This window comes from Scyliorhinus canicula, chromosome 7 (genome assembly GCF_902713615.1).
Source record: "Scyliorhinus canicula chromosome 7, sScyCan1.1, whole genome shotgun sequence".
NCBI lineage: Eukaryota > Metazoa > Chordata > Chondrichthyes > Carcharhiniformes > Scyliorhinidae > Scyliorhinus > Scyliorhinus canicula.
In genome coordinates, this window is record NC_052152.1 from 126,574,612 (window position 1) to 126,600,158 (window position 25,547).

Below are 25,547 nucleotides of genomic sequence, written 5' to 3' on the forward strand. Positions count from 1 at the left end.
GAGGCCAAGGAGATCTTCTCACATTGGCTTCGCTGTTTCGAGGCCTACCTCAACTCCTCCGCAACGCCTCCCTCTGAAACCCTCAAGCTGCAACTCCTCCACGCTCGGGTGAGCCATCGGATCTCCGTAATGATAGACAAAGCTGCCACGTACAAGGCAATGGTCGCGACCCTCAAGGTGCATTTTGTGAAGCCAGTAAATTAAGTGTCCGCGCGCCACCTCCTCACTACTCACTGTCAACGTGCCGGAGAAATTGCTGGATGAGTACCTGGAAAACCTTACCCTACTCACAAGGGACTGCAACTATCAGGATGTGACAGCAGAGGAGCACATGAAGCTACAGATCCGAGACACCCACGTGGCTGGGGTCCAATCTAACTACATCAGGCAGCGCCTGCTGGAAAACGGGATCTCGGACCTGCAGGACACGGTAAAACTAGCCACCTCGTTGGAGGTGGCCTGCTAGAGCCTCAGTGCGTTCCCCGCGGACCGGCGAACCCCTCGTGGACACTGTTGTTGCGGTCCCCACCAGACCCGACTACGTCACAGACCTGTGCCGCACGGCTGCCCATCCAGACCAGGGAACTTCTGCGGCCAGGGTCAACACCTCCGGCAGCGTAGCCCAGCCCGCACAGCGACGTGCAGCGACTGTGGCAAAAAGGGACACTTCACCAGAGTCTGTCTGGGCCGACCTAAAGCCCAGAAGTCCTAAACTCACCAGGCCCGACCCATGGACTCACAGGCCGGCAGACCCCGCAATGTGGCTGCCGGGAACACCTCCTTCAGACGCGTCATCAGCCTCATGTGACTCGTGGGGGCCGCCATCTTGGTCGCCGGCTCCAGCACCGACCGACACGTGCGACTGATGGGGGTGGCCATCTTGGTCGCCACCTTCGACCCAGCCCGACATGTGCGACTCTGGGGGCCGCCATTTTGTGACCCCGATACCGCCGACCACGCAGTCTGCCCGCAGCTTGGCGCAGTTACCCCCGACCAGTCGCAGCCAAAGCACCTGAAAAGTTCTGTGATGGTCGTCCGGGTCAACGGGCACGAGACCCCCTGTCTTTTCCACTCCGGGAGCATGAGAGCTTCGTTCACCCTGATACGGTAAGGCGCTGCTCGCTTCACATCTGCCCCGCATCCCAAACAATCTCCCTTGACTCCGGATCCCATTCGGTTCAGATCCGGGGTACTGTATCGCGAACCTCGCGACGCAGGGCGCCTAGTATGCTCGTTTTAAACTGTAAGTCCTCCCTCAGCTCTGCGCCCCTCACTACTGCTTGGATTAGACTTCCAATGCAGTCACCGAAGCCTGACCCTACAGTTCGGCAGACCCTTACCCTCCTCACGGTATGCAGCCTCACAACCCTTAAGGTCCCCCCCTTCACTCTTTGCAAACCTCTACAATAATAATAATAATAATTGCTTATTGTCACAAGCAGGCTTCAATGAAGTTACTGTGAAAAGCCCCGAGTCACCACATTCCGGCGCCTGACAGCCCCGAGTCACTCCCGACTGTCAGCCTGTCGCAACCAGGAGTAGACGGTACAGTTCCCAAGACATTATTTTTATCAAGTCGGAGGTCCAGCGACTGTTGAGGGAGGGGATCATCGAGGCCAGCAACAGCCCCTGGACAGCACAGGTGGTGGTCGTCCGGACCGGGGAAAAGAATCAGATGGTTGTGAACTACAGCCAGACCATTAACTGGTTCACGCAACTGGATGCGTGCCCCCCTCCCCCGCGTAGCGGAGATGGTCAACCAGATCGCACAGTAGCGGGTGTTCTCAAATGTTGATCTGAAGTCAGCCTACCACCAGCTCCCAATCTGCCCGGAAGAGCGCCACTACACTGCCTTTGAAGCAGCCGGCCAACTCTTCCACTTCCTCAGGGTCCCTTTCGGCGTCACTAACGGGATCTCGGTCTTTCAGAGAACGATGGACCGAATGGTGGACCAGTACGGGTTGCGGGCTACATACCCGTACTTGGACAATGTTACCATCTGCGGCCATGATCACGAGGGCCATGACGCCAACCTTCAGAGGTTCCTCCATGCCGCCCAATCCCTCTACCTCACATATAACAAAGAGAAGTGCGTTTTCCTCACTACCCAACTAGCCACCCTCGGCTACGTCATGGAGAACGGAGTCCTGGGGCGTGATCCTGACTGTATGCGTCCCCTCACAGAACTTCCCCCTCCCCATAGCCTCAAGGCCCTCAAACGATGCCTGGGGCTATTCTCCTACTACGCCCAGTGTGTCCCCAACTATGTGGACAAAGCCCGCCCACTTATTAAAACCACCACATTTCCCCTGACGGCTGAGGCTCGCTCGGCCTTCAGCCACATCAAGGCCGATATCACTAAGGCCGCAATGCACGCGGTGGACAAGTCCATCCCCTTCCAGGTCGAGAGCGATGCGTCAGACGTCGCACTGGCCACCACACTCAACCAGGCGGGCAGGCCAGTAGCATTCTTCTCTGGAATCCTCCACGCTTCCGAGATCCAAAACTCCTCGGTCGAGAAGGAAGCACAAGCCATAGTGGAAGCCGTGCAGCACTGGAGGCACTACCTAGCCAATAGGAGGTTCACCCTCGTCACTGACCAGCGGTCGGTTGCCTTTATGTTTGATAACGCACAACGGGGTAAAATTAAAAATGACAAAATCTTGAGGTGGAGGATCGAACTCTCCACCTACAATTACGATAACAAGTATCGTCCTGGGAAGCTCAATGAGCCCCCAGATGCCCTGTCCCGCAGCGCATGCACCAGCGCACAAAATGACCGACTTCAGGCTATCCACGATGACCTCTGCCACCCCGGGGTCACCAGGCTTACCCACTTCATTAAGGCCCGCAATCTGCCCTACTCCACCGAGGAAGTCAAGGCCATGACCAGGCACTGCCAAATCTGTGCAAAGTGCAAACCGCACTTCTACCGGCCAGATAAGGCCCACCTGGTAAAGGCCTTCTGGCCCTTTGAGCACCTCAGTATTGACTTCAAAATGCCCCTCCCCTCCACCAACCGTAATATATACTTCCTAACCGTCATCGATGAGTACTCCCGCTTCCCCTTCGATGTCCCCTGCCCCGACATTACCTCGGCCACCGTGATAAAGGCACTGCACAGCATCTTCACACTGTTCGGTTTCCCTGCGCACGTCCACAGCGACCGGGGCACATCATTCATGAGCGATGAGCTACGTCAGTACCTGTTCAGTAAAGGCATTGCCTCGAGCAGGACTACAAGCTATAACCCGCATGCGTCCCCTCACAGAACTTCCCCCTCCCCATAGCCTCAAGGCCCTCAAACGATGCCTGGGGCTATTCTCCTACTACGCCCAGTGTGTCCCCAACTATGTGGACAAAGCCCGCCCACTTATTAAAACCACCACATTTCCCCTGACGGCTGAGGCTCGCTCGGCATTCAGCCGCATCAAGGCCGATATCACTAAGGCCGCAATGCACGCGGTGGACGAGTCCGTCCCCTTTCAGGTCGAGAGCGATGCGTCAGACGTCGCACTGGCCACCACACTCAACCAGGCGGGCAGGCCAGGCCGCAGGAAAACGGGCAGGTGGAGAAGGAGAACGCGACAGTATGGAAGGCCGTCGTTCTGGCCCTCCGGTCTAGAAGTCTCCCGATCCCCCCGCTGGCAGGAGGCCCTCCCAGACGCCCTCCACTCCATTAGATCGCTCCTCTGCACAGCCACGATCGAGACCCCTCACGACCGTTTGTTTGTCTTCCCTAGGAAGTCCATCTCCGGGGTCTCGCTTCCATCCTGGCTGACAACTCCGGGACCTGTCCTTCTCCAGAAGCATATGAGGAGCCATAAGACCGACCCCCTGGTCGAGAGGGTCCAACTGCTGCAAGCCAACCCCCAGTACGCCTATATCGCACACCAGGACGGACGGCAAGATACGGTCTCACTACGGGACCTGGCGTCAGCTGGTTCCCCTGCCAACACGCCCCCCCCTCCCTGCTGCCTACCGCAACCCCCCCCCCCCCCCCGCTGCCTACCGCAACCCCCCCCGCTGCCTACCGCAACCCCCCCCCCCCCCCCCCGCTGCCTACCGCCACCCCCAGCACCCCTTACGCCCCCCCCCCCCGGGTCTCCTGTATTGTCCCACGCCTGCGCTACCACCACCCAACAACCTGCCTACCCACCCATCAACCATCTCCGACACGCCGGACTGAAGCTCAAGCTCCAGACAACACGCCCCTGGAGTCACCACCTGCAACAACCGTGCCCGCCGCATCGCCAGAGCTGAGGAGGTCTAAGAGCGATCCGGCCTCCAGACAGACTGAATATTTGATGAACTGTCTGTATAGTGCTGTGACCTATGACCTGGAAATGATAATACGGTCTACTTCCAGCTACTGTACTGGAACCCCGGTGGGCTCCACCCTCCCCGGGGCGATATATAGACCGGCCACCTGTGGGTGACACTCATTTGTACAGCAGACACTGGCAGGCGAGTTCCTGGATAATAAAGCCTTATATTCACTCGGTCTCAGTCTTGCAGTGAATTGACGGTATATAGTAGGACTATTGTGGAGGAGGTATTGTTGTTTATTCTTATTGATTGTGGTCTGTGGGTCAGGAAGTCGAGGGTCCAGTTGCAGGGGGAGGAACCAAGTCCTAGGTTTTGGAGTTTGGATATGAGCTTGGCTGGGTTGATGGTGTTGAAGGCAGCACTGCAGTCAATGAATAGGAGTCTGACGTCGGAGTCCTTGTTGTCGAGATGCTCCAGAGATGAGTGCAAGGCCAGGGAGATAGCACCAGCTGTGGACAGGTTGTGGCGGTCTGCGAATTGCAGTGGATCAAGGCATTCTGGAAGTATGAAGTTTTTTTTTTTTTAATTTAGATTACCCAAGGGCAGCACGGTAGCATGGTGGTTAGCATAAATGCTTCACAGCTCCAGGGACCCAGGTTCGATTCCCGGATGGGTCACTGTCTGTGTGGAGTCTGCACGTCCTCCCCGTGTGTGCGTGGGTTTCCTCCGGGTGCTCCGGTTTCCTCCCACAGTCCAAAGATGTGCGGGTTAGGTGGATTGGCCAGGCTAAATTGCCCGTAGTGTCCTAAAAAGTAAGGTTAAGGCGGGGGTTGGGTTGCGGGTGTGGGGTGGATTTGTGGGTTTGAGTAGGGTGATCATTGCTCAGCACAACATTGAGGGCCGAAGGGCCTGTTCTGTGCTGTACTGTTCTATATTCTATAATTATTTTTTCCAATTAAGGGACAATTTAGCATGGCCAATCCACCTACTCTGCACATTTTTGGGTTGTGGGGGCGAAACCCACGCAGACACGGAGAGAACGTGCAAACTCCACACGGACAGTGACCCAGAGCCGGGATCGAACCTGGGACCTCAGCGCCGTGAGGCGGTTGTGCTAACCACTAGGCCACCGTGCTGCCCGAAGTATGAAGTTTTAAAAAATAAATTTAGAGTACCCAATTACTTTTTTCCCAATTAAGGGGCAAGTTAGCGTGACCAATCCACCTAGCCTCCACGTCATTGAGTTGTGGGGGTGAGACCCACTCAGACATGGGGAGAATGTGCAGACTCCACATGGACAGTGACCAGGGGCCGGGATTGAACCCGTGAGGCAACAATGCTCACTATCTGACCACCGTGCTGCCCTAGAAGCATGGAGTTTTGCGTCTCATGACCAATCTCTCAAAGCACTTCAAGAATGGTAGATTTCAAGGCGGACAGTAATCGTTGAGGGACGTTTCCTGGTTCTTCTATGGCACCAGTATAATAGCGGTCTTCTTTAATCAGGTGGGAACCTCAGAACGGAGTAGTGAGAGGTTGAAGATGCCTCCGAAGGGCAGCAAGGTGGCGCAGTGGTAGCACTGCAGCCTCATGGCACCGAGGTCCCAGGTTCGATCCCAGCTCTGGGTCACTGGCCGTGTGGAGTTTGCACATTCTCCCCGTATTTGCGTGGGTTTTGCCCCCACAACCCAAAAGGATGTGCAAGGTAGGTGGATAGGCCATGCTAAATTGCCCCTTAATTGGAAAAAATTAATTGGGTACTCAATTTATTTTTTAAAAAGATGCCTCCAAACACACCCTCCAGCAGGGTTGGAGTGCACGATCAGGGACTCCGTCAGGACCTGTTGCTTTCCGTGGGTTCACTTTCAAGAAGGCCAATCTGACTTCTGAAGCTGTGATGGTAGGTATGGGTATGTCCGAGGCTGTTGCAGGTGGCGGTTTGTTGGCTTCCTGCTGGATGCATAGAATGCATTGAGTTCATTGTGGAGGGGTGCGCTGCTGCCGGAGATTCTACTCAGCCTTGCTTTGTTGCCCATTATCTTGTTTAAGCCTTGTCACAACCGGCAAGAGTCCGTGTCGTTAGTCTGTGACTCTAGCTTAGTCTGGCATTGTCTCTTGGCATCCCTGATGGCTTTGCGGAGGTCGTACCTAGATTTCTTGGACAGGTCAGGGTCGCCTGTCTCGAACGCCTTAGACGTGGACTTCAGTAGAGAGTGGATCACCCGGTTAAACCACGGTTTCCAATTGGGGAGCACAAATTCTACCTTCTTTGGTGAGATCACAGCTGCTCAGATTGTGACTTTAGCTCCACTTTCCGGTCACCTCTGCCCATCTGATCTAATATCTTCTTGCATAGTTGAGCTGCTTAGGTCATTTTACTACGTGATTACTAAAAAAAAACACCCGGAGACAAACGAACAGCAATGCAACTGCTCCCTCGCTGCCAACCTGGAACGTGGCTTCAAACTCACAACCTGCTAGCTCCTAGGCCAGGATGTTACACTGAGCTACAACTGGACTGGCCAGGGCATGCACACACAACTAAGACACACAAAAAAAATCTGTTTCACTGGGGGTCACCAGAAGCAGGCGCGCATTCAATTTACATTTGAAACATTGAATCTTTAACAGATTGAGATAAAAGCGAAAGACTGTGGATGCCAGAAATCAGAAATGTAAACAAAAGAGTGTTGAATAGACTGAGCAAGTCAGGCAGCATCTGTGGAGAGAGAGACAGAGTTAATGTCAGAACGAGCTGGGTTCTGACGACAGGACATAGAGCTGAAACATTAATTCTGGATCTTTCTCCACAGATACTGCTTCCTAAGTACTTCCAGCATTTTATGTTCTTCTTACAGTGAGGGTACTGTATAGATTGTCATTCTGTGGTTAGAAGAGGGAGTGGCTGTGAGCCATAATGACAATCTTTCAGACAGTGTATTTATCGTTTGTCCTATGTTTTTCATGTATAGAACGGTCTTTCTGGATTGTACGCAGAACAATACTTTTCACTGTACCTTGGTTCACGTGACAATAAACCAAATCCAATCCAAGCTGTGATGGGTGAATAAAAAAACGATGACTTGCATTTCCTTAGCACCTTTAACATAGGAAAATATTTCAAGTGCTTCATAGTACATTTAGAAGCAATATGACACAGACTTTCGAAGGAGACATTAGAAGAGAGATTAAATGCTTGGTCAAGGGGTAGGTTTTATGAGCATCTTAAAAGGAGAACAGAGATTTAGGGAAGGAATTCCAGAGCTACGGGCTAAATCCCTACAGTGAAGGATACCAGAATCAAACTTGGGTCCCTGGCACTTTGAGGCAGCAGTGCTATCCACTGTGTCTCCAATTGTGGAGCAATGAAAACCATATCCAGATAATGCTGCGTTTGCCTTCAATATGATTAGTTTTGCTTCAGTGAGTTTTTTTTTATAAATGTTTTTATTCAGTTTTCATATTTTATGTTGAACAAATTACAAATTGTTAGGAGAGAAAAAGAACAAAAAAAAACAACAAACAAACACGCAAAAATTAACATACATATTTACAGGTAAGCATCTTCGTAGTAGTAACTGCGCCCCCCCCCCCCCCCCCCCCCTCAACATGTTTATTTAGTTTGGTTTTGGGCCTTAGCTAGCCATCGAACCCCCGTACCGAACCTGTAGCCCCCCCCCCCCTCCCGCTACCTTCCCCCGACTATTCTTCCTCTTGTACATTGGCCACAAATAGGTCCCGGAACAGTTGCATGAATGGCTCCCACGTTCTGTGGAAGCCGTCGTCCGACCCTCGGATGGCAATTTGATTTTCTCCATTTGGAGAGATTCCGAGAGGTCGGACAGCCAGTCCGCAGCTCTGGGCGGTGCTGCTGACCGCCAGCCAAACAGGATTCTACGGCGGGCGATCAGGGAGGCAAAGGCAAGGGCGTCCGCCCTCCTCCCCAGGAATAGATCTGGCTGTTCTGAAACCCCGAAGACCGCCACTATCGGGCATGGCTCCACCCTCCCTCCCACCACTTTGGACATAACCTCGAAGAAGGCTGTCCAGTACTCCACGAGTCTGGGGCAAGACCAGAACATGTGGGCGTGGTTGGCCGGGCCTCTTTGGCACCGTTCACATCTGTCTTCCACCTCCGGGAAGAACCTACTCATACGGGTTCTTGTTAAGTGGGCTCTATGTACCACTTTTAGTTGCGTCAGGCTGAGCCTTGCGCACGTGGAGGTGGAGTTGACCCTATGCAGTGCTTCGCTCCAGAGTCCCCACCCTATCTCCATCCCCAGGTCGTCCTCCCATTTCCTTCTTGTTGCGTCCAGTACGGTGTCGTCCCTATCTACCAGTCGGTCATACATGTCACTACAGTTCCCTTTCTCTAGGATACTTGCGTCCAGTAGGTCTTCCAGTAGTGTCTGTCGTGGCGGTTGTGGGTACGTCCTTGTCTCCTTTCGTAGGAAGTTTTTGAGCTGCAGGTACCGTAGCTCGTTCCCCCCAGCTAGCTGAAACTTCTCTGTCAGTTCGCCCAGTGTTGCGATCCTGTCGTCCGTGTATAGGTCCCTGACTGTCAGTGTCCCCCCGTCCTGCCTCCACCTTTTGAAGGTGGCGTCAGTCAGTGCTGGTGTGAACCTATGGTTGTTGCAGATGGGAGCCCTGTTCGACATTTTGGTCAGGCCAAGTTGCTGCCGCAGTTGGTTCCAGGATTGGAGGGTGGCTGTCACCACTGGGCTGCTGGAGTGTTTTTTGGGTGGGGATGGGAGTGCTGCCGTGGCGAGGCCCCGGAGGGAGATTCCCATGCAGGAGGCCTCCTCCGCACGCACCCACTCAGCCTCTGGCTCCTGGATCCATCCCCTTACTCGCTCGGCTGTTGCTGCCCAGTGGTAGAATTGTAGATTCGGGAGGGCTAGCCCTCCCCTGGTTTTGTTTTTTGTAAGACCTTCTTTGGGATCCTAGCATTTTTACCCCCCCATACGAACGCCATGATGAGTTTGTCCAGCGCTTTGAAAAAGGCCTTGGGGATGTAGATCGGAATGGATCTAAACAGGAAGAGGAACCTGGGCAGTACGTTCATTTTGATCGTCTGAACTCTCCCCGCGAGGGAGAGCGGGAGTGTGTTCCATCTTTGCAGGTCCTTTTTAACTTCCTCCGTCAGGCTGGTGAGGTTCCATTTGTGGATCCCTTTCCAGTCATGGGCTATTTGGATCCCCAGGTAGCGGAATTTATGTCGGGCTTGATTGAACGGCAGCCCCTTTAGTGCTGCCCCCCCCCCCCCCCCTTGCGGGTGTACTGGGAAGATCTCACTTTTGCTCATGTTGAGTTTGTAGCCCGAGAAGGCTCCAAACTCTTTCAGGAGCGCGATGATTCCGTCCATGCTGCTTTGTGGGTCCGAGATATAGAGGAGCAGATCATCCGCATAGAGTGAGACTCTGTGCTCTCTACCTCCCCTTCGGATCCCCCTCCAATTTTTTGCTGCCCTGAGCGCGATTGCTAGCGGTTCAATTGCTAGTGCGAACAGCAGCGGGGACAGTGGGCATCCTTGTCTGGTGCCCCTGTGCAGCTGGAAGTATTGGGAGTTGGTATTGTTGGTCTGTACACTCGCCATGGGAGCGTTGTACAGGAGCTTTACCCAAGCGGTGAACCCTGTTCCAAGCCCGAACCGCTCCAGTACCTCTATGAGGTATTTCCACTCGACTCTGTCGAAGGCCTTTTCTGCGTCCAGGGAGACGATCACCTCTTGTGTTCTCTCCCCGGAGGGGGTCATTATCACGTTCAGCAGGCGCCTGATGTTCGCGGTAAGCTGTCTACCTTTGACAAAGCCCGTCTGGTCCTCTGTGACCACCTCAGGTACACAGTCTTCTAGCCTCTTGGCTAGGATTTTGGCCAGTATTTTGGCGTCTGCATTCAGCAGAGATATGGGTCTGTATGACCCACATTCCGTTGGGTCTTTGTCTTTCTTAGGTATCAGCGAGATTGAGGCCTGTGCTAACGTGGGTGGCAATGTGCCCCTAGCTAGCGAGTCTGTGAACATCTCCCGCAGGTGCGGGGCCAGCGCTGTCGCAAATTTTTTGTAGAAGTCCGCCGGGAATCCGTCCGGTCCCGGCGCCTTCCCCGCCTGCATGGAGCTAATGCTGTCCATGATCTCTCCCAGTGCTAGTGGTGCTTCCAGATCCCGTTTTCTGCCCTCTCCCACAACTGGTATGTCCAGTCCGTCAAGAAACCGGTTCATCCCAGCCTTCCCCGTTGGGGGCTCTGAGGTGTACAGCTCTTGGTAGAAGGCCTTGAAGGTTTTGTTAATCCTCTCTGGTTCTGTTTCCAACGTGCCTCTGGTATCTCTGATTTGCGCAATTTCTCTGCTGGCTGCCTGCTTTCTCAGCTGGTGGGCCAACAGGCGGCTGGCTTTGTCTCCGTGTTCGTATAGGGCCCCGCGTGCCTGGCGGAGTTGGTGTACTGCTTTCCTGGTGGAGAGCAGGTCAAAGTTCCTTTGTAATTCTTTCCTCTCCGCCAGGAGTTCTACGGTCGGGGCCTCGGAGTATTTATGGTCTACCTCCAGTATGGAGTCGACCAGCTTCTGCCTAGCCACCCTTTCCTCCCTATCTCTTTGCGCTTTGTAGGCTATGATTTCCCCTCTTAGTACGGCCTTAAGCGCTTCCCAGAACGTGGAGGGTGAGACCTCCCCGTTTTGGTTGATCGCAGTGTACTCCGCTATGGCCTGCGCTATCCTTTCGCTGAAGGCCTCGTCAGCTAGTAAGGCACCGTCCAACCTCCATTTGGGGCGCTGGGCCCTTCCCGTCTCTAGCCGCACATCCATGTAGTGTGGAGCGTGGTCTGATATCACAATTGCGGAGTATTCCACCTTGTCTATCTCTGGAAGCACCGTTTTCCCCACCACAAAGAAGTCAATTCTGGTGTACACGTTGTGTACTGGGGAGAAGAAAGAGAATTCTTTCTCCCCCGGGTGGGCGAATCTCCAGGGGTCTACTGCTCCCATCTGCTCCATATAGTGACTGAGTTCCCTTGCCATGTTTGAGGTTTTCCCCGTTCTGGGGTTTGATCTGTCCGTCGTTGGGTCCTGTACACAGTTGAAGTCCCCCCCCATGATTAGTCGGTGCGTCGCTATGTCCGGGATTTCTGCCATGGTCTTTTGGATGAAGCTCGTGTCGTCCCAGTTGGGCGCATACACGTTAACTAGGACTACCGGCGCCCCATCCAGGGCCCCGCTGACCATGACATACCGTCCCCCTGGGTCCGTAACCGTCTTTGTCGCCCTAAACATTGTCCTCTTGCCAATCAGGATCGCCACCCCCCTGGCCCTTGCCCCATAACAGGAATGATAGGTTTGTCCCACCCAGCCCTTTCTTACCCGCAGTTGGTCCTGCTCCCTCAAGTGCGTCTCTTGGAGGAAGACTATGTCGGCCCTCATGTTTCTAAGGTGGGTGAGGACTCTAGATCTCTTCACTGGGCCATTAAGTCCCCTTACGTTCCAGGTGACTATTCTGGTGGGGGGCTTCTGCCCCCTTGCTCCTGTGGGGTTAACCATATTTGTCCGGTGGACGCGCCCCTGCCCTCTGGGGTTTCCCTTTGTTAGGGGGCCGTCCAGGATGTCCACTATCACTGCTCTCCCCATGCGGTCGGGTCCCTGCGCTCCGGGGTTCCCCCTTGTCCCGGGGACACCCGCCATGGCCGTCCACTGTGTGTCCACCACGCGGGTAGCCCCCTGCACTCCGGGGGGCCCCTTCACCCACAGACCGTACTGGGTGGGTGTTTGCAGCAGTTCCCTGTTTCGAGCCCTTGTCTGTGGCACTTTGTGGCCCTATTCCCTTTCTGGCCTCTTTTGTCCCTTCGTCCCTGCATTTCCCCTCCCTGGTCTCTCGCCCCCCGAGTGCCCCCCCCCCCCCCCCCGCTCTATCCCTTTCGGGGATACCCCTGTGTACCCCTCCATTGCCCCTCTCTCCCCCATTCCTGTCCCCATTTGCTCTCCCACCTTTGATGGGTGATCCCCCCCCTCCCCTGCCTGGCGCCTTCCCCCCTGTTGGGGGTGCGCTGCGGCCCTGCTCTGTTGCGCGCCCCCTTCGCTAGCTTTCCTGCTAGCACGGTGGCTCCCCGCTCGGAGGTTGCTGTCCCCCTTCCCCTCTCCCCTCTCCAGTACTCCCGTTCCCTCGTGCCGGGGCCTGGCCTCCCACCTGGAGCGGGCCCTTGGGCATTGGGTTGTTTTTCCTGGGTGCTCCTGCCAGGGGGGAGGGGGCTGGCTTTGCCTCGCCCCTCCCCACCCCCCCCGTCGGCATGACGTATCTCCTTGCCATGGGCCCCTCGTCCCTACTTCCCATGGCGTTTTTCCAGCCCGTGCTCCTCAACGAATCTATTCGCCTCGGCAGGGGCTGTAAAGCTTCAGTGAGTTAATGCCATGAACCAAAAGTAAACAGAGACGTGTCCGAATGGTCATCCTCGCACTGGGCTCCTCATTGCACTAATCCAACTCTTCAAACACCACAGTGCTGCCTGCCAATGACACGGTCACAGTACCCAATATCAGCATCACCCCAACGGGGTAATAAGGCATCCAGTGCTCAGAGAAAGACCCCGAATCGCAACACAGACCGATCATTCCCCTCCCCCCGCCCACCTGCCCAGGGTAAAGCTGTGGGGGGTGCTGACCGGAAACGAGCCCAGGGGGCCACCGCTCCTCACCGTGCCGGCTTGCTCAGGCTCCGGGCGACCTCCGGCCGGGCTGCCGCCTTCTCCGCTCGCTCCCATGGTAACCAGACCTTCAAACGCCACTGCCGGACTCTTGGCGCTCACCGGAAGTCACTTCCGGGGCAAAGCTGCAAAGGCTTCTCCCGCACACCGGAAAGATCCATCGCCATGTTTGTGAGGGGCATCCTATCCACGACCCAGAATGTGAATGAATCCGCACAAGGAGCGCGAGACTGTATCCGCCATGTTACAGCGGGGCGGTGGTGAATCCGCCATGTTGAAGCGGGGTGCTGGTGGGTTCGCCATGTTGAAGCGGGGCGAGGCTGTGACCTTTTGCGGCCGATAGTGAGTGTGGCTGCCATCTTCGTGCGGGGCAGGGATCTGGACGCCCAGGGATTTAACTGGGAATGACAGATGTTACTGACCGAACAGAGAAGGCATTGCAAGGCGCAACCTCTCACACCCGGTTTTTAACTTAAAGGAAAGATCCCTCACACTCCCTATTCTCCTGATGGCCGAGAAACGCAACCGATTGCTGGAGTTGGCCCACGGTCTCCATCGATGCTGCCACCTGGAGTTCAGAATAGGAATCCCGGTTCCTCAGCTCCTTCAGCCTCGGGTTTCTAATGAGTAACCACAGTGGCTCCATAGCTCAGGGGTTAGAGCACTGGTCTTGTAAACCAGGGGTCGCGAGTTCAAATCTCGCTGGGGCCTGCACTGGAATTTTATCATCAAAAATCTGTTTTATTTCTCTGAAAGGGGCGGCGTGTGAGCAGAAGAGAAATGGAAAGATATTAAAGCGATAGGGAAATAAACAGGAAATGGCGGAAGGAGAGAGAGAGAGAGAAAAGGATAGTCTGCACCTGAAGGAGGTTCTCTGCTCCCAGGTGGAGATCCCCAGTACAGGCACAAAGGGCCAAAAGGCCTCTTCCTGCACAGAACAATTCTGTGATTCTATCTGCAGGTGCTTTAGGTGTAGATGTGAGAGCAGTGACCTGGTAAACTACTGTTGCATTCTCATCTGCTTCACATTTCCAATGTATTTTTGTGAAAAGATAACATAAGAACATAAGAACTAGGAGCAGGAGTAGGCCACCTGGCCCCTCGAGCCTGCTCCGCCATTCAATTAGATCATGGCTGATCTTTTGTGGACTCAGCTCCACTTTCCGGCCCGAACACCATAACCCTTAATCCCTTTATTCTTCAAAAAACTATCTATCTATAAAGGAGAGAAGGAAGCACAAAGAGAGCAGGAAAGGTGGACATGAGAATTCAGGAGGCCCTGGGAGCAGCAGGTCATTCTGGTCAAAGCCAGCAGTCCACAATCAAGGGTCTGGTCACAGTGCTGAAGAAATATGGGAATTTTCCCCTATTGTTTCAAAGTGTCGATCGCAGAAGACTGGGAGAACCTTGCTGCCTGTTCCAGAGCTCTACCCAGACTGCCTTACTGTATGAGCCCTCCGAGGTGTCCTCCCGCAGTACGGCTATATTTTCCCCATCCCTTTTACATCCCCCTCTATTTCTCCTGAAGCATCTATCTCCTCCAATGTTCAGCTGCCAATCCTGCCCCTCCTTTAACCATGTTGCTGTGATAGCCACAACTTCACCTTTAATTCGAGTGGCTGGTAAACGGATGTTTTTTTATAAATGTTTTTATTGAGTTTTGGTATACATAACAAAATATAAATATACACAGAACAATGAGAATTTTGCAAAGGAGCACCAAGCGGTACCCCCAACATTATTTACATCGCAATCATATTTTTGCTATTTACATGGATTTTTCGCTATTTCTTCTTTTCGCTCTTTTGTCTTTTTCTTGCTGCTTTCGCTGTGGCCATTGTTGTCCCCTGTGACTCATTCCCCGCCTGTGTTCCCTTCTCTTTTCTCTCTCCTGGCTCCCACCGTTGTTATCCCTGTGGGCCCTGGTTCCCCTGATGGGTTTGGTTGGGCTTTCCTATTTCCCCGGACCTCTTCCCCCTCCCCCTTCCCTTTTGTGTCTTGGCAACTCTCCCTTTGTCCTTGGCTTTCTAGTTGTTGTCCACAAACAGGTCCTGGAACAGCCGAGTGAATGGCTCCCACATTCTGTGGAAGCCGTCTTCCGACCCACATATGGCGAATTTGATTTTCTCTGTTTGGAGAAATCTGACAGGTCGGACAGCCAGTCTGCAGCTTTAGGCAGTGCTGCTGACCACCAGTTGAGCAGGATTCTTTGCCGATCAGGGAGGCAAAGGCAAGGGTGTCGGCCCTCCTCCCCATGAAGAGATCTGGCTGTTCTGATACCCGGAAGACTGCCACTTTCGGGCATGGCACCACCCTCATCCCCACCACTTTGGACATTGCCTCGAAGAAGGGTATCCAGTACCCAGCAAGTCTGGGGCAAGACCAGAACATGTGGGCCTGGTTGGCCGGGCCTCCTTGGCACCATTCACATCTGTCCTCCACCTCCGGGAAGAACATGCTCATTCTGATTCTGGTCAAGTGAGTTCTGTGTACCATTTTTAGTTACGTTAGGCTAAGCCTTGCGCATGTGGACATAGCGTTGACCTTGTGCAGTGTTCCGCTCCAGAGTCCCCACCCTATTTCAAACTCCAGGTCCTGCTCCCACTTCTCCCGTGTTGGGTCCAGTTTGCCGCCGTCGGCCCTCTCTATCAGTCATCCGTACATGTCACCACAGTTCCCTCTGTCGAAAATGTCTGCGTCCAGCAATGCCTCCAGTAGTGACTGTCATGGCGGTCTTGGGTACGTCCTTGTTTCTTTTTGGAGGAGGTTTTTGAGCTGCAAGTACCTGAATTCGTCGCCACCTGTTAATTGGAATCTTTCTGTCAGTTTGTCCAGTGTTGTTACCCTACCGTCTGTGTACAGATCCCTAACTGTCAGTGTTCCCCGTCCTGCCTCCACCTTTTGAAGGAGGTGTCTGTGAGCGCAGGCGCGAATCTGGTTGTTGCAGATGGGGGCTTTGTCGGGCATTTTGTTTAGGTCAAAATATTGTTGCAGTTGGTTCCACCTCTGGAGTGTTGCCACCACCACTGGGCTGGTTGAGTACTTCTTGGGAGGGGATGGGAGTGCCACCATGGCTAGGGCCCGGAGGGAGGTCACCTTGCAGAGTCCTACTCCGTGAGCACCCACTCGGCTTCCGGCTCCTTGATCCACCATTTTATTCTTTCTGGTGTCGCTGCCCAGTGGTAGTACTGCAGGTTTGGGGGGGGGGGGGGGGGGGTGCTAGTCCTCCTCTGGATTTTGTTATCTGTAAAACCCTCTTTTGGATCCTTACATCCCCCCCCCCCCCCCCCCAACACAAACGCCATCATTAGTTTGCCCAGTGAGTTGAAAAGGCCTTGGGGGATATAAATCGGGATGGATCTAAGTAGGAAGAGGTACCTGGGCAGCACATTAATTTTGATCATCTGCACTCTCCCCTTGCCAAAGGCAGCCTCACCAGCTTTTGCTCATGTTAGGTTTGTAGCCCGAGCAGGTGAGGGACAGTGCAGGGAAGTGGGTGGTTGCTCCGGATCAGATTAACAAGGTTTTTGAGGAATTCTATGAGAGATTGTACAGGTCAGAGCCACCTGGGGGAGGCCGGGGATGCAGGAATTTCTAGATGGGCTGGAGTACCTGAGGTTAGGGGAGGGGGACAGGGCTACATTAGAGGGGGCGATAGTGGAGCAGGAGATAAAGGATGCGATTGGGAGGATGCAGTCAGGGAAGATGGCAGGGCCGGATGGGTTTCCGCTGGAATATTATAAAAAATTCAAGGATAAGCTGGTACCGCTGACGGTGGGGATGTTTGAGAAAACGATATGGAAGGGGGTGTTACCGCAAACGTTGGGGCAGGCATCGATTTCCCAGTTAAGGATCCAACGGAGTGTGGGCTGTATAGGCCCATATCACGTTTAAACGTGGATGCAAAGGTATTGGCGAAGGTAATGGCGGGTAGGTTGGAGCAGTGCCTCCCAAAGGTGACAGGCGAAGATCAGATGGAGTTTGTGAGAGGGAGGCAGCTCTTTTCGAACGTTAGGAGGGTATTGAACGTTATGGCACTGGCGGAGGGGAAGGAAAAAGAGGTGGTTGTGGCATCGGACGCCGAGAAGGCGTTTGACCGGGTAGAATGGGGGTACTTGATGGCAGTTCTGGAGCGGTTTGTGATTGGCCCACGATTTGTGGACTGGGTAAAGCTCATGTATAAGGAGCCGAGGATGAGTGTCCGCACAAATAACATCAGTTCGAGATACTTTTCTCTCCACCGTGGGACTAGGCAGGGATGTCCCATGTCCCCCCTACTGTTTGCACTCGCGTTTGAGCCGTTGGCCATCGCGTTAAGAAGTTAAGGGGTATAGAAAGGGATAGTGCAGGGGGGGGGGGGGGGGGTGGCGTTAGGGCTTTTATTCATGTCGGAGCCAAGTGTGTCAGTAGGGGGAATACTGGAGCTGCTTTGGGTGTTTGGGTCTTTCTCGGGGTACAAATTAAATCGAGGCAAGAGTGAGTATTTGGTGGTGCATTGGCTGGGGGTGAGGGCAGGGGTGAGGGGCTGCCATTCCGTAGGTTAGGGACTCACTTTAGGTACCTGGGGGTGCAGGTTGCTCGGGATTGAGGGGAGGGGTAGCTCCGTCGGTACAACATTTCTAGTTTGGTGGGTAGAGTGAAAGCTGATCTGGCAAGGTGGGATCGTCTCCCTCTGTCACTGGCGGGGCGGGTACAGGCAGTTAAAATGAACGTGTTGCCGCGATTTCTGTTTATCTTTCAATGCCTGCCAATTTTCTTGCCAAAGGCATTTTTTAGAGAGATTGAAGGAATGATTACCTCGTTCATACGGGGAGGGAAGGTGGCCAGAGTTAGAAAGGTGCTGCTACAGAGGGGAAGGCAGGCAGGGGGTTTGGGTCTTCCGAACCTGATGTATTACTACTGGGAGGCGAATGTGGAGAAGGTGTGGGGCTGGGTCAGAGGGGTTGATTCCCAATGAGTCAGAATGGAGGAGAGTTTGGGTAGGGGCCGGGATTGAAAGCACCAGCAACAGCGCCGCTCCTGATGGCCCCGGGAGATACTCAGGGAGTCCGGTAATAATAGCTTCATTGAGAATTTGGAGGCAGTTTCAACAGCACTTCGGGTTGGGGGCAGGATCAAGGGAAATGCCGATTCGGGGAAACCACAGATTTGAGCCAGGGAGATGGGATGGAAATGTTCAGAAATGGGGAGAGAAGGGGATTAAGAGACTAAAAGATTTGTTTCTTGGGGGTCGGTTTGCAGAATTGAAGGAGCTGGAAGCGAAGTATGGGCTGGAGCAGGGGGAAATATTTAGATACATGCAGGTTCGAGATTTTGCCAGGAAGGAGATACAGAGCTTCCCGGTGGAGCCGGCGTCCACATTGCTAGAAGAGGGGCTGGCGACAGGGGGACTGGAGAACTGGGTAGTTTCGGCGGTTTACGGAGCTATTTTGGAAGAGGAGAAGGCGTCACCGGACGGGATTAAAGCAAAGTGGGAGGAGGAGATGGGAGAGTGTATGGAGGAGGGGTTCTAGCGTGAAGTGCTACGGAGAGTGAATGCCTCCACCTCGTGCGCAAGGTTGGGGCTGATACAGCTGAAGGGCGAGGATGAGCCGACTCTTTGAGGGGTAAATGATGTGTGTGGTAATCACCACTGTTGTATATATTAGGAGAGGTGTGGTAAGGCCTGTACTATAGGTACGGGGGTAGTCCCTGCCTGCTGGCTCCGCCCAGTACGTGGAGTATAAATATGTGTGCTCCCCGTACAGCAGCCATTTTGCCAGCTGCTGAAGTAGGCCACACATCTTAGTGTAATAAAACCTCAGTTGTATTCAACTCTCGTCTTTGTGCAATTAATCGTGCATCAATTTATTGCACTAAAGTTTTCAGAAGATGGACCTCCTCATCAAGCCGGATCACCTGCAGCTGGATCCGCAATCAAACAACACCAAAAAGGACTTTGAACATTGGCTAGCTTGTTACGAAGCTTACATCAGGTCTGCACCAGACCCAATTCCGGAAGCTCAGAAGATCCAGATACTCTACTCGCGGCTGAGCTCCAACGTTTTTTCGCTTATCCAGGACGCACCAACCTACGATGAAGCCATGGCGCTACTGAAAGAGAACTACGCCCAGCGGACGAACACGCTCTTCGCCAGACACATACTCTCTACTCGCAGTCAGCTCCCTGGTGACTCCGTAGAAGATTTCTGGCGTTCTTTAATTCCCCTGGTCAGAGACTGTGTCTGTCAGGCCGCCATGGCCACGGAACATTCGAACGTCCTCATGCGGGACGCTTTCGTCACTGGGATAGGGTCAGACCACATCGGCCAGCGACTTTTAGAGGGGGCCACGCTCGACCTCGCGGAAACCAAAAAGCTAGCACTATCGATGACAATCGCCTCGCGCAATATCCAGGCCTACACCCCCGGCCGCGCGGCCCACTCCTCCTACGCATCATGGACTCCGCAGACGGCCGCCCCACCAGGGACCCCACTCAGCCAATCCTACGCATGTGCGACGTGCCAACCAGCCAACTCCGGGGGCCCCAGATGTTACTTCTGTGGGCAGCAAAAACACCCCTGCGAACACTTCCTGGCATGCAGTGCCCTTTGCAAGGCCTGCGGCAAGAAGGGGCACTTCGCCGTGGTGTGCCAGGCCCGCTCAGTCGCCGCTATCGCCCCGATCCTCTCCCCCCCCCGCGTATGGACAATGGGCGCTGCCATCTTCCCCTCCTCGGACCATGAGCGGCCCATGGATGCCGCCATCTTTTTCAACCCCTGCCACGTTCAGTCCGTGGGCGCCGCCATCTTGTCCACCTCAGGATCTTCAGGCACCACCATCTTGTCTCCCCACGGCACATGGGCGCCACCATCATACCAGGACCCGTGCCCCCGGTCACCACATCGTCCGACACCAGAGACGACCAGCCACGACTCGCCTCGGTCACGATTGACCAGTCGCGCCCGCACAATCTAGCCACCGCCTCAACAAGCGTGAAGATCGATGAGCACGAGACCTCTTGTCTGCTGGACTCCGGGAGCACCGAAAGCTTCATCCATCCCGATACGGTAAGGTGCTGCTCCCTCGCGGTACACCCCGCCAATCAGAGAATCACCCTGGCCTCCGGGTCCCACTCCGTGGCAATCCGGGGGTACTCTATAGCTCACGATCCAGGGCATAGAATTCAGCGGGTTCCGCCTCTACGTCCTCCCCAACCTCTGCGCTGCCCTGCTACTCGGCCTGGACTTCCAGTGCAACCTCCAGAGCCTAACACTGAAATTCGGTGGGCCCCTACCACCCTTTACTGTGTGCGGCCTCGCGACCCTAAAGGTCGACCCACCTTCCCTATTCGCAAACCTAACCCCGGATTGCAAACCGTCGCCACCAGGCGCAGACGGTACAGCACCCAGGACAGGACCTTCATCAGGTCCGAGGTCCAGCGGCTGCTTCAGGAGGGTATTATCGAGGCCAGCAACAGCCCCTGGAGAGCCCAAGTGGTCATGGTGAAAACTAGGTAGAAACACAGAATGGTCGTGGACTACAGCCAGACCATCAATCGGTACATGCAGCTCGACGCGTACCCCCTCCCACACATATCTGATATGGTCAATCAGATTGCACAGTACCGGGTCTTCTCAACTGTTGACCTAAAATCCGCCTACCACCAGCTCCCCATCCGTAAGGCGGACCGCCCATACACTGCCTCCGAGGCAGATGGCCGCCTCTACCATTTCCTTAGGGTTCCCTTCGGCGTCACCAATGGGGTCTCAGTCTTCCAAAGGGAGATGGACCGAATGGTCGACCGGTACAGGCTGTGGGCCATTTTCCCGTACCTAGACAATGTCACCATCTGCGGCCACGATCAGCAGGACCACGATGCCAACCTTGCCAAATTTCTCCACACCGCCACTCTCCTAAACCTCACCTATAACAAGGAGAAATGCGTATTCAGCACGAACCTCTTAGCCATCCTCGGCTATGTGGTCCAGAACGGAGTTCTGGGGCCCGACTCCGACCACATGCACCCCCTCATGGAGTTCCCACTGCCCCAAGGCCCTCAAGCGCTGCCTGGGGTTCTTTTCTTACTACGCCCAGTGGGTCCCAAACTATGCAGACAAGGCCCGCCCACTCATCCAGCGTGGATTTCAAAGGGCCCCCCTCTCCACCGACCGGAACATGTATTTCCTCAGTGTGGTCGATGAGTACTCCAGATTCCCCTTCGCCGTCCCATGCCCCGACATGACGTCTGCCACCGTCATCAAGGCCCTCAACACCATTTTCGCTCTGTTCGGTTTCCCTGCCTACATCCACAGTGACAGGGGATCCTCATTCATGAGCGATGAGCTGCGTCAGTTCCTGCTCAGCAGGGGTGTCGCCTCCAGCAGGACGACCAACTGTAATCCCCGGGGAAACGGGCAGGTGGAGAGGGAGAACGGGACAGTCTGGAGGGCCGTCCAGCTGGCCCTACGATCCAGAAATCTCCCGCTGGCAGGAGGTCCTCCCCGATGCACTGCACTTCATTCGGTCGCTCCTATGCACTGCGACTAACGACACCCCTTGAACGTCTCTTTGCCTTCCCCAGGAAATCCACATCTGGGGTGTCGCTCCCGACTTGGCTCGCAGTTTCAGGACCCGTACTCCTCCGTAAGCACGTACAACTCCACAAGGCAGACCCGTTGGTTGAAAGGGTGCAGTTACTCCACGCTAACCTCCAGTACGCCTATGTAGCGTACGCCGACGGCCGCCAGGATACTGTCTCCCTCAGGGACCTGGCACCAGCAGGTTCCCCACATACACACCCTCCGGCCTGGTGCCTCCCTTCCCTCCCCCCGGCGCACCCAGCAGCAATCCCCCCAGGACCATCAGTCCTCCCCCTGCCCATGCCCGAGGATGAGGAGGATTTTGGCACGCTCCCGGAGTCACCGAGGACCAGACCAACACCGGAATCGCCGCTACCACTGCGTCGCTCCCAACGTCAGATCAAGGCCCCGGACCGGCTAAACCTGTAATTGGTTCGGGACTGTTAAGGCACCATGTACTGGACTCCAAATTTTTTTTGCCTCTGTATATTAAAACTTGTTCTGTATATAGTTCTCTGCCACCCCCGCCGGACTCAAGTTTAACAGGGGGTGAATGTGGTAATCACCACAGGTACGGGGGTAGTCCCTGCCTGCTGGCTCCGCCCAGTAGGCGGAGTATAAATATGTGTGCTCCCCGTAGAGCAGCCATTTCGCCAGCTGCTGTCGGAGGCCACACATCTGAGTGTAATAAAGCCTCAGTTGTATTCAACTCTCGTCCTTGTACAATTGATCGTGCATCAATGTGTGTGAATGTTGCGGGGGGGGGGGCACATCGAATCACATTCATATGTTTTGGTCCTGTCCAAAGCTGGAGGATTACTGCAAGGAGGTTTTTAGGGTAAACTCTAAAGTGGTGCACAGGAAACTGGATCCAGGCCCTCGGGTGACCGTATTCGGGGTGTCGAACCAGCCAGGGTTGGAAATGGGTGCAGAGGCAAATGTTGTAGCCTTTGCCTTGTTGATCGCCCGAAGGCAGATCCTGTTGGAATGGAGAGCAACCTCTCCACCCTGTGCCTTGGCGTGGCGGGGGGGCCTGTTGGAATTCTTGACTCTTGAGAAGGTGAAGTTGAAATGAAAAATGAAAGTTTGAACTGAGGGGAAGGATGGAGGGGTTCGAGACCATAGAACATAGAACAGTACAGCACAGAACAGGCCCTTCGGCCCTCGATGTTGTGCCGAGCTTTGTCCGAAACCAAGATCAAGCTATCCCACTCCTTGTCATTCTGGTGTGCTCCATGTGCCTATCCAATAACCGCTTGAAAGTTCCAAAAGTGTCCGACTCCACTATCACAGCCGGCAGTCCATTCCACACCCTAACCACTCTGAGTAAAGAACCTACCTCGGACATCCCTCCTATATCTCCCACCCTGAACCTTATAGTTATGCCCCTTGTAACAGCTACATCCACCCGAGGAAATAGTCTCTGAACATTCACTCTATCTATCCCCCTCATCATCTTATAAGCCTCTATTAAGTCGCCTCTCATCCTCCTCTGCTCCAAAGAGAAAAGCCCCAGCTCCCTCAACCTTTCCTCATAAGACCTACCCTCCAAACCAGGCAGCATCCTGGTAAATCTCCTTTGCACCTTACCAACGCTTCCACATCCCTCCCACAGTGAGGTGACCAGAACTGCATATACTATTCCAAGTGTGGTCTCACCAGGGTCATATATAGTTCCAGCATAACCCCGCGGCTCTTAAACTCAAGCCCCCTGTTAATAAACGCTAACACACTATAGGCCTTCTTCACGGCTCTCTCCACTTGAGTGGTAACCTTCAGAGATCTGTGGACATGAACCCCAAGATCTCTCTGTTCCTCCACATTCCTCAGAACGCTGCCGTTGACCCTGTAATCCGCATTCAAATTTTTCCCACCAAAATGAATCACGTCACACTTATCAGGGTTAAACTCCATCTGCCATTTTTCGGCCCAGCTCTGCATCCTATCAATGTCTCTATGCAGTCTACAACAGCCCTCCACCTCAGCCACTACTCCACCAATCTTGGTGTCATCAGCAAATTTACTGACCCACCTTTCAGCCCCCTCCTCAAAGTCATTGATAAAAATCACAAATAGCAGAGGACCCAGCATTGATCCCTGTGGTACACCGCTGGTAACTGGTCTCCAGTCTGAACATTTTCCATCCACCACCACCCTCTGTCTTCTATATGATAGCCAGTTACTTATCTAATTGGCCAAATTTCCCTCTATCCCACACCTCCTTACTTTCTTCATGAGCCGACCATGGGGAACCTTATCAAACGCCTTACTAATATCCACGTATACAACATCAACCACTCTACCTTCATCTACACACTTAGTTACCTCCTCAAATAATTCAATCAAATTTGTGGGGCAAGACCTACCCTTCACGAATCCGTGTTGACTATCCTGGATTAAGCTGCATCTTTCCAAATGGTCATAAATCCTATCCTTCAGGACCTTTTCCATTAACTTACCGACCACTGAAGTGAGACTAACTGGCCTATAATTACCAGGATCATTCCTATTCCCTTTCTTGAACAGAGGAACAACATTCGCCACTCTCCAATCCTCTGGCACTATTCCCATGGACAGTGAGGACCCAAAGATCAAAGCCAAAGGCTCTGCAATCTCATCCCTTGCCTCCCAAAGAATCCTAGGATATATCCCATCTGGCCCAGGGGACTTGTCGACCCTAAGGTTTTTCAAAATTGCTAATACATCCTCCCTCAGAACATCTACCTCCTCCAGCCTACCCGCCTGTATCACACTCTCATCCTCAAAAACATGGCCCCTCTCCTTGGTGAACACTGAAGAAAAGTATTCATTCAACGCCTCTCCTATCTCTTCTGACTCCATGCACAAGTTTCCAGTACTGTCCTTGACCGGCCCTAACCTCACCCTGGTCATTCTTTTATTTCTCACATAAGAGTAAAAAGCCTTGAGATTTTCCTTGATCCGATTCACCAATGACTTCTCATGCCCCCTCCTAGCTCTCCTAAGCCCTTTTCTAGCTCATTCCTTGCTACCTTGTAACCCTCAAGCGACCCAACTGAACCTTGTTTTCCCATCCTTACGTTCAACAATTCATGGGTGTTATTCATTATGCACTTTCAAGAATTCAATAACATCGAACATGAGTGGGGGGGGGGGGGGGGGGGGGGGTTGGGGGGGGGGGGGGGTTGGGAGGGCTGGGGGGAGGGGAACTGTATGCGTTAATAGTGACTATGGGTGACTCCTAATTCCTTTTTGTTATTTATTTACGTTAACATGCGGACAGTTGTTCGGGGGTTGGTGGGAGGATGGGATTATTGTTGCTGATATGGGCATTGACATTATATTCGTTACTGATTATTGTTTATTGTCAGTGGGTGTAAATTTGGGAGAAAATGTGAAAAAGGTGGAGACTAAAAATATATATATTTTTTAAAGTTTGTAGCCCGAGAAAGCTCCAAACTCTTTCAAGAGCGCAATGATTCCATCCATGTTCTCTGTGGGTCTGAGATGTCGAGGAGCAGGTCATCTGCATCGAGCAAGACTCTATGCTCTCTGCCTCCCCTTCGGATCCCCTTCCAGTTCTTTGTTGTTCTGAGTGCATTCGCTCATGGCTCTTTCGCTCAGGCGAACAGCAGCGGGGATAATGGGAATCCCTGCCTCGTGCCCCTTTGCAGCTGGAAGTACTTAGAGCTGGTGGTACTTTTCCATATGTGCACCATGGGGTCATTATACAGGAAGTTCACCCAGGTGGTGAATCCTGTTCTGTGCCCGAACTGCTCCAGTACCTCTATGAGGCCTTTTCTCCGTCCAGTGGAGACGATGTGTTCTCTCCCCGGTTGGGGTCATGGTCACGTTCAGCAGGCACCTGTTGTTCGATGTTAGCTGTCTACCTTTGACAAAGCCCGTTTGGTTTTCTGTGACCACCTCCGGAACGCTGTCCTCCAGTCTTTTGGCTAGGATCTTGGCCAATATTTTTGTGGTTACGTTTAGTAGAGAGATGAGTCTGTTTGAACCGCACTCTGCTGGGTCTTTGTCTTTTTTAGGTATTAG

General features: G+C 53.7%; 1 protein-coding gene and 1 non-coding gene across 3 annotated transcripts in view; one reads left to right on the top strand and one right to left on the bottom strand.

Annotated features, from left to right (window-relative positions):
* The window catches only part of LOC119969354 (deoxynucleotidyltransferase terminal-interacting protein 1), a 93,984-nt gene extending 80,855 nt beyond the window's left edge, over nt 1-13,129 (bottom strand). Inside the window, exon 1 of one of the 2 annotated variants that reach the window (XM_038802883.1) lies at nt 12,949-13,129. In XM_038802883.1, the coding sequence (XP_038658811.1) occupies nt 12,949-13,014 (66 nt within the window). In that variant the 5' untranslated portion in view covers nt 13,015-13,129. Of the gene's footprint in view, nt 1-12,915 lie in introns of both variants that reach the window. The other variant, XM_038802882.1, reaches the window with a different exon arrangement.
* Nucleotides 13,130-13,595: 466 nt separating this feature from the next.
* On the top strand, nt 13,596-13,668 carry trnat-ugu. Its single transcript has one exon. It is a non-coding gene; the product is annotated as a tRNA-Thr (tRNA).
* The last annotated feature ends 11,879 nt before the right edge of the window (nt 13,669-25,547 follow it).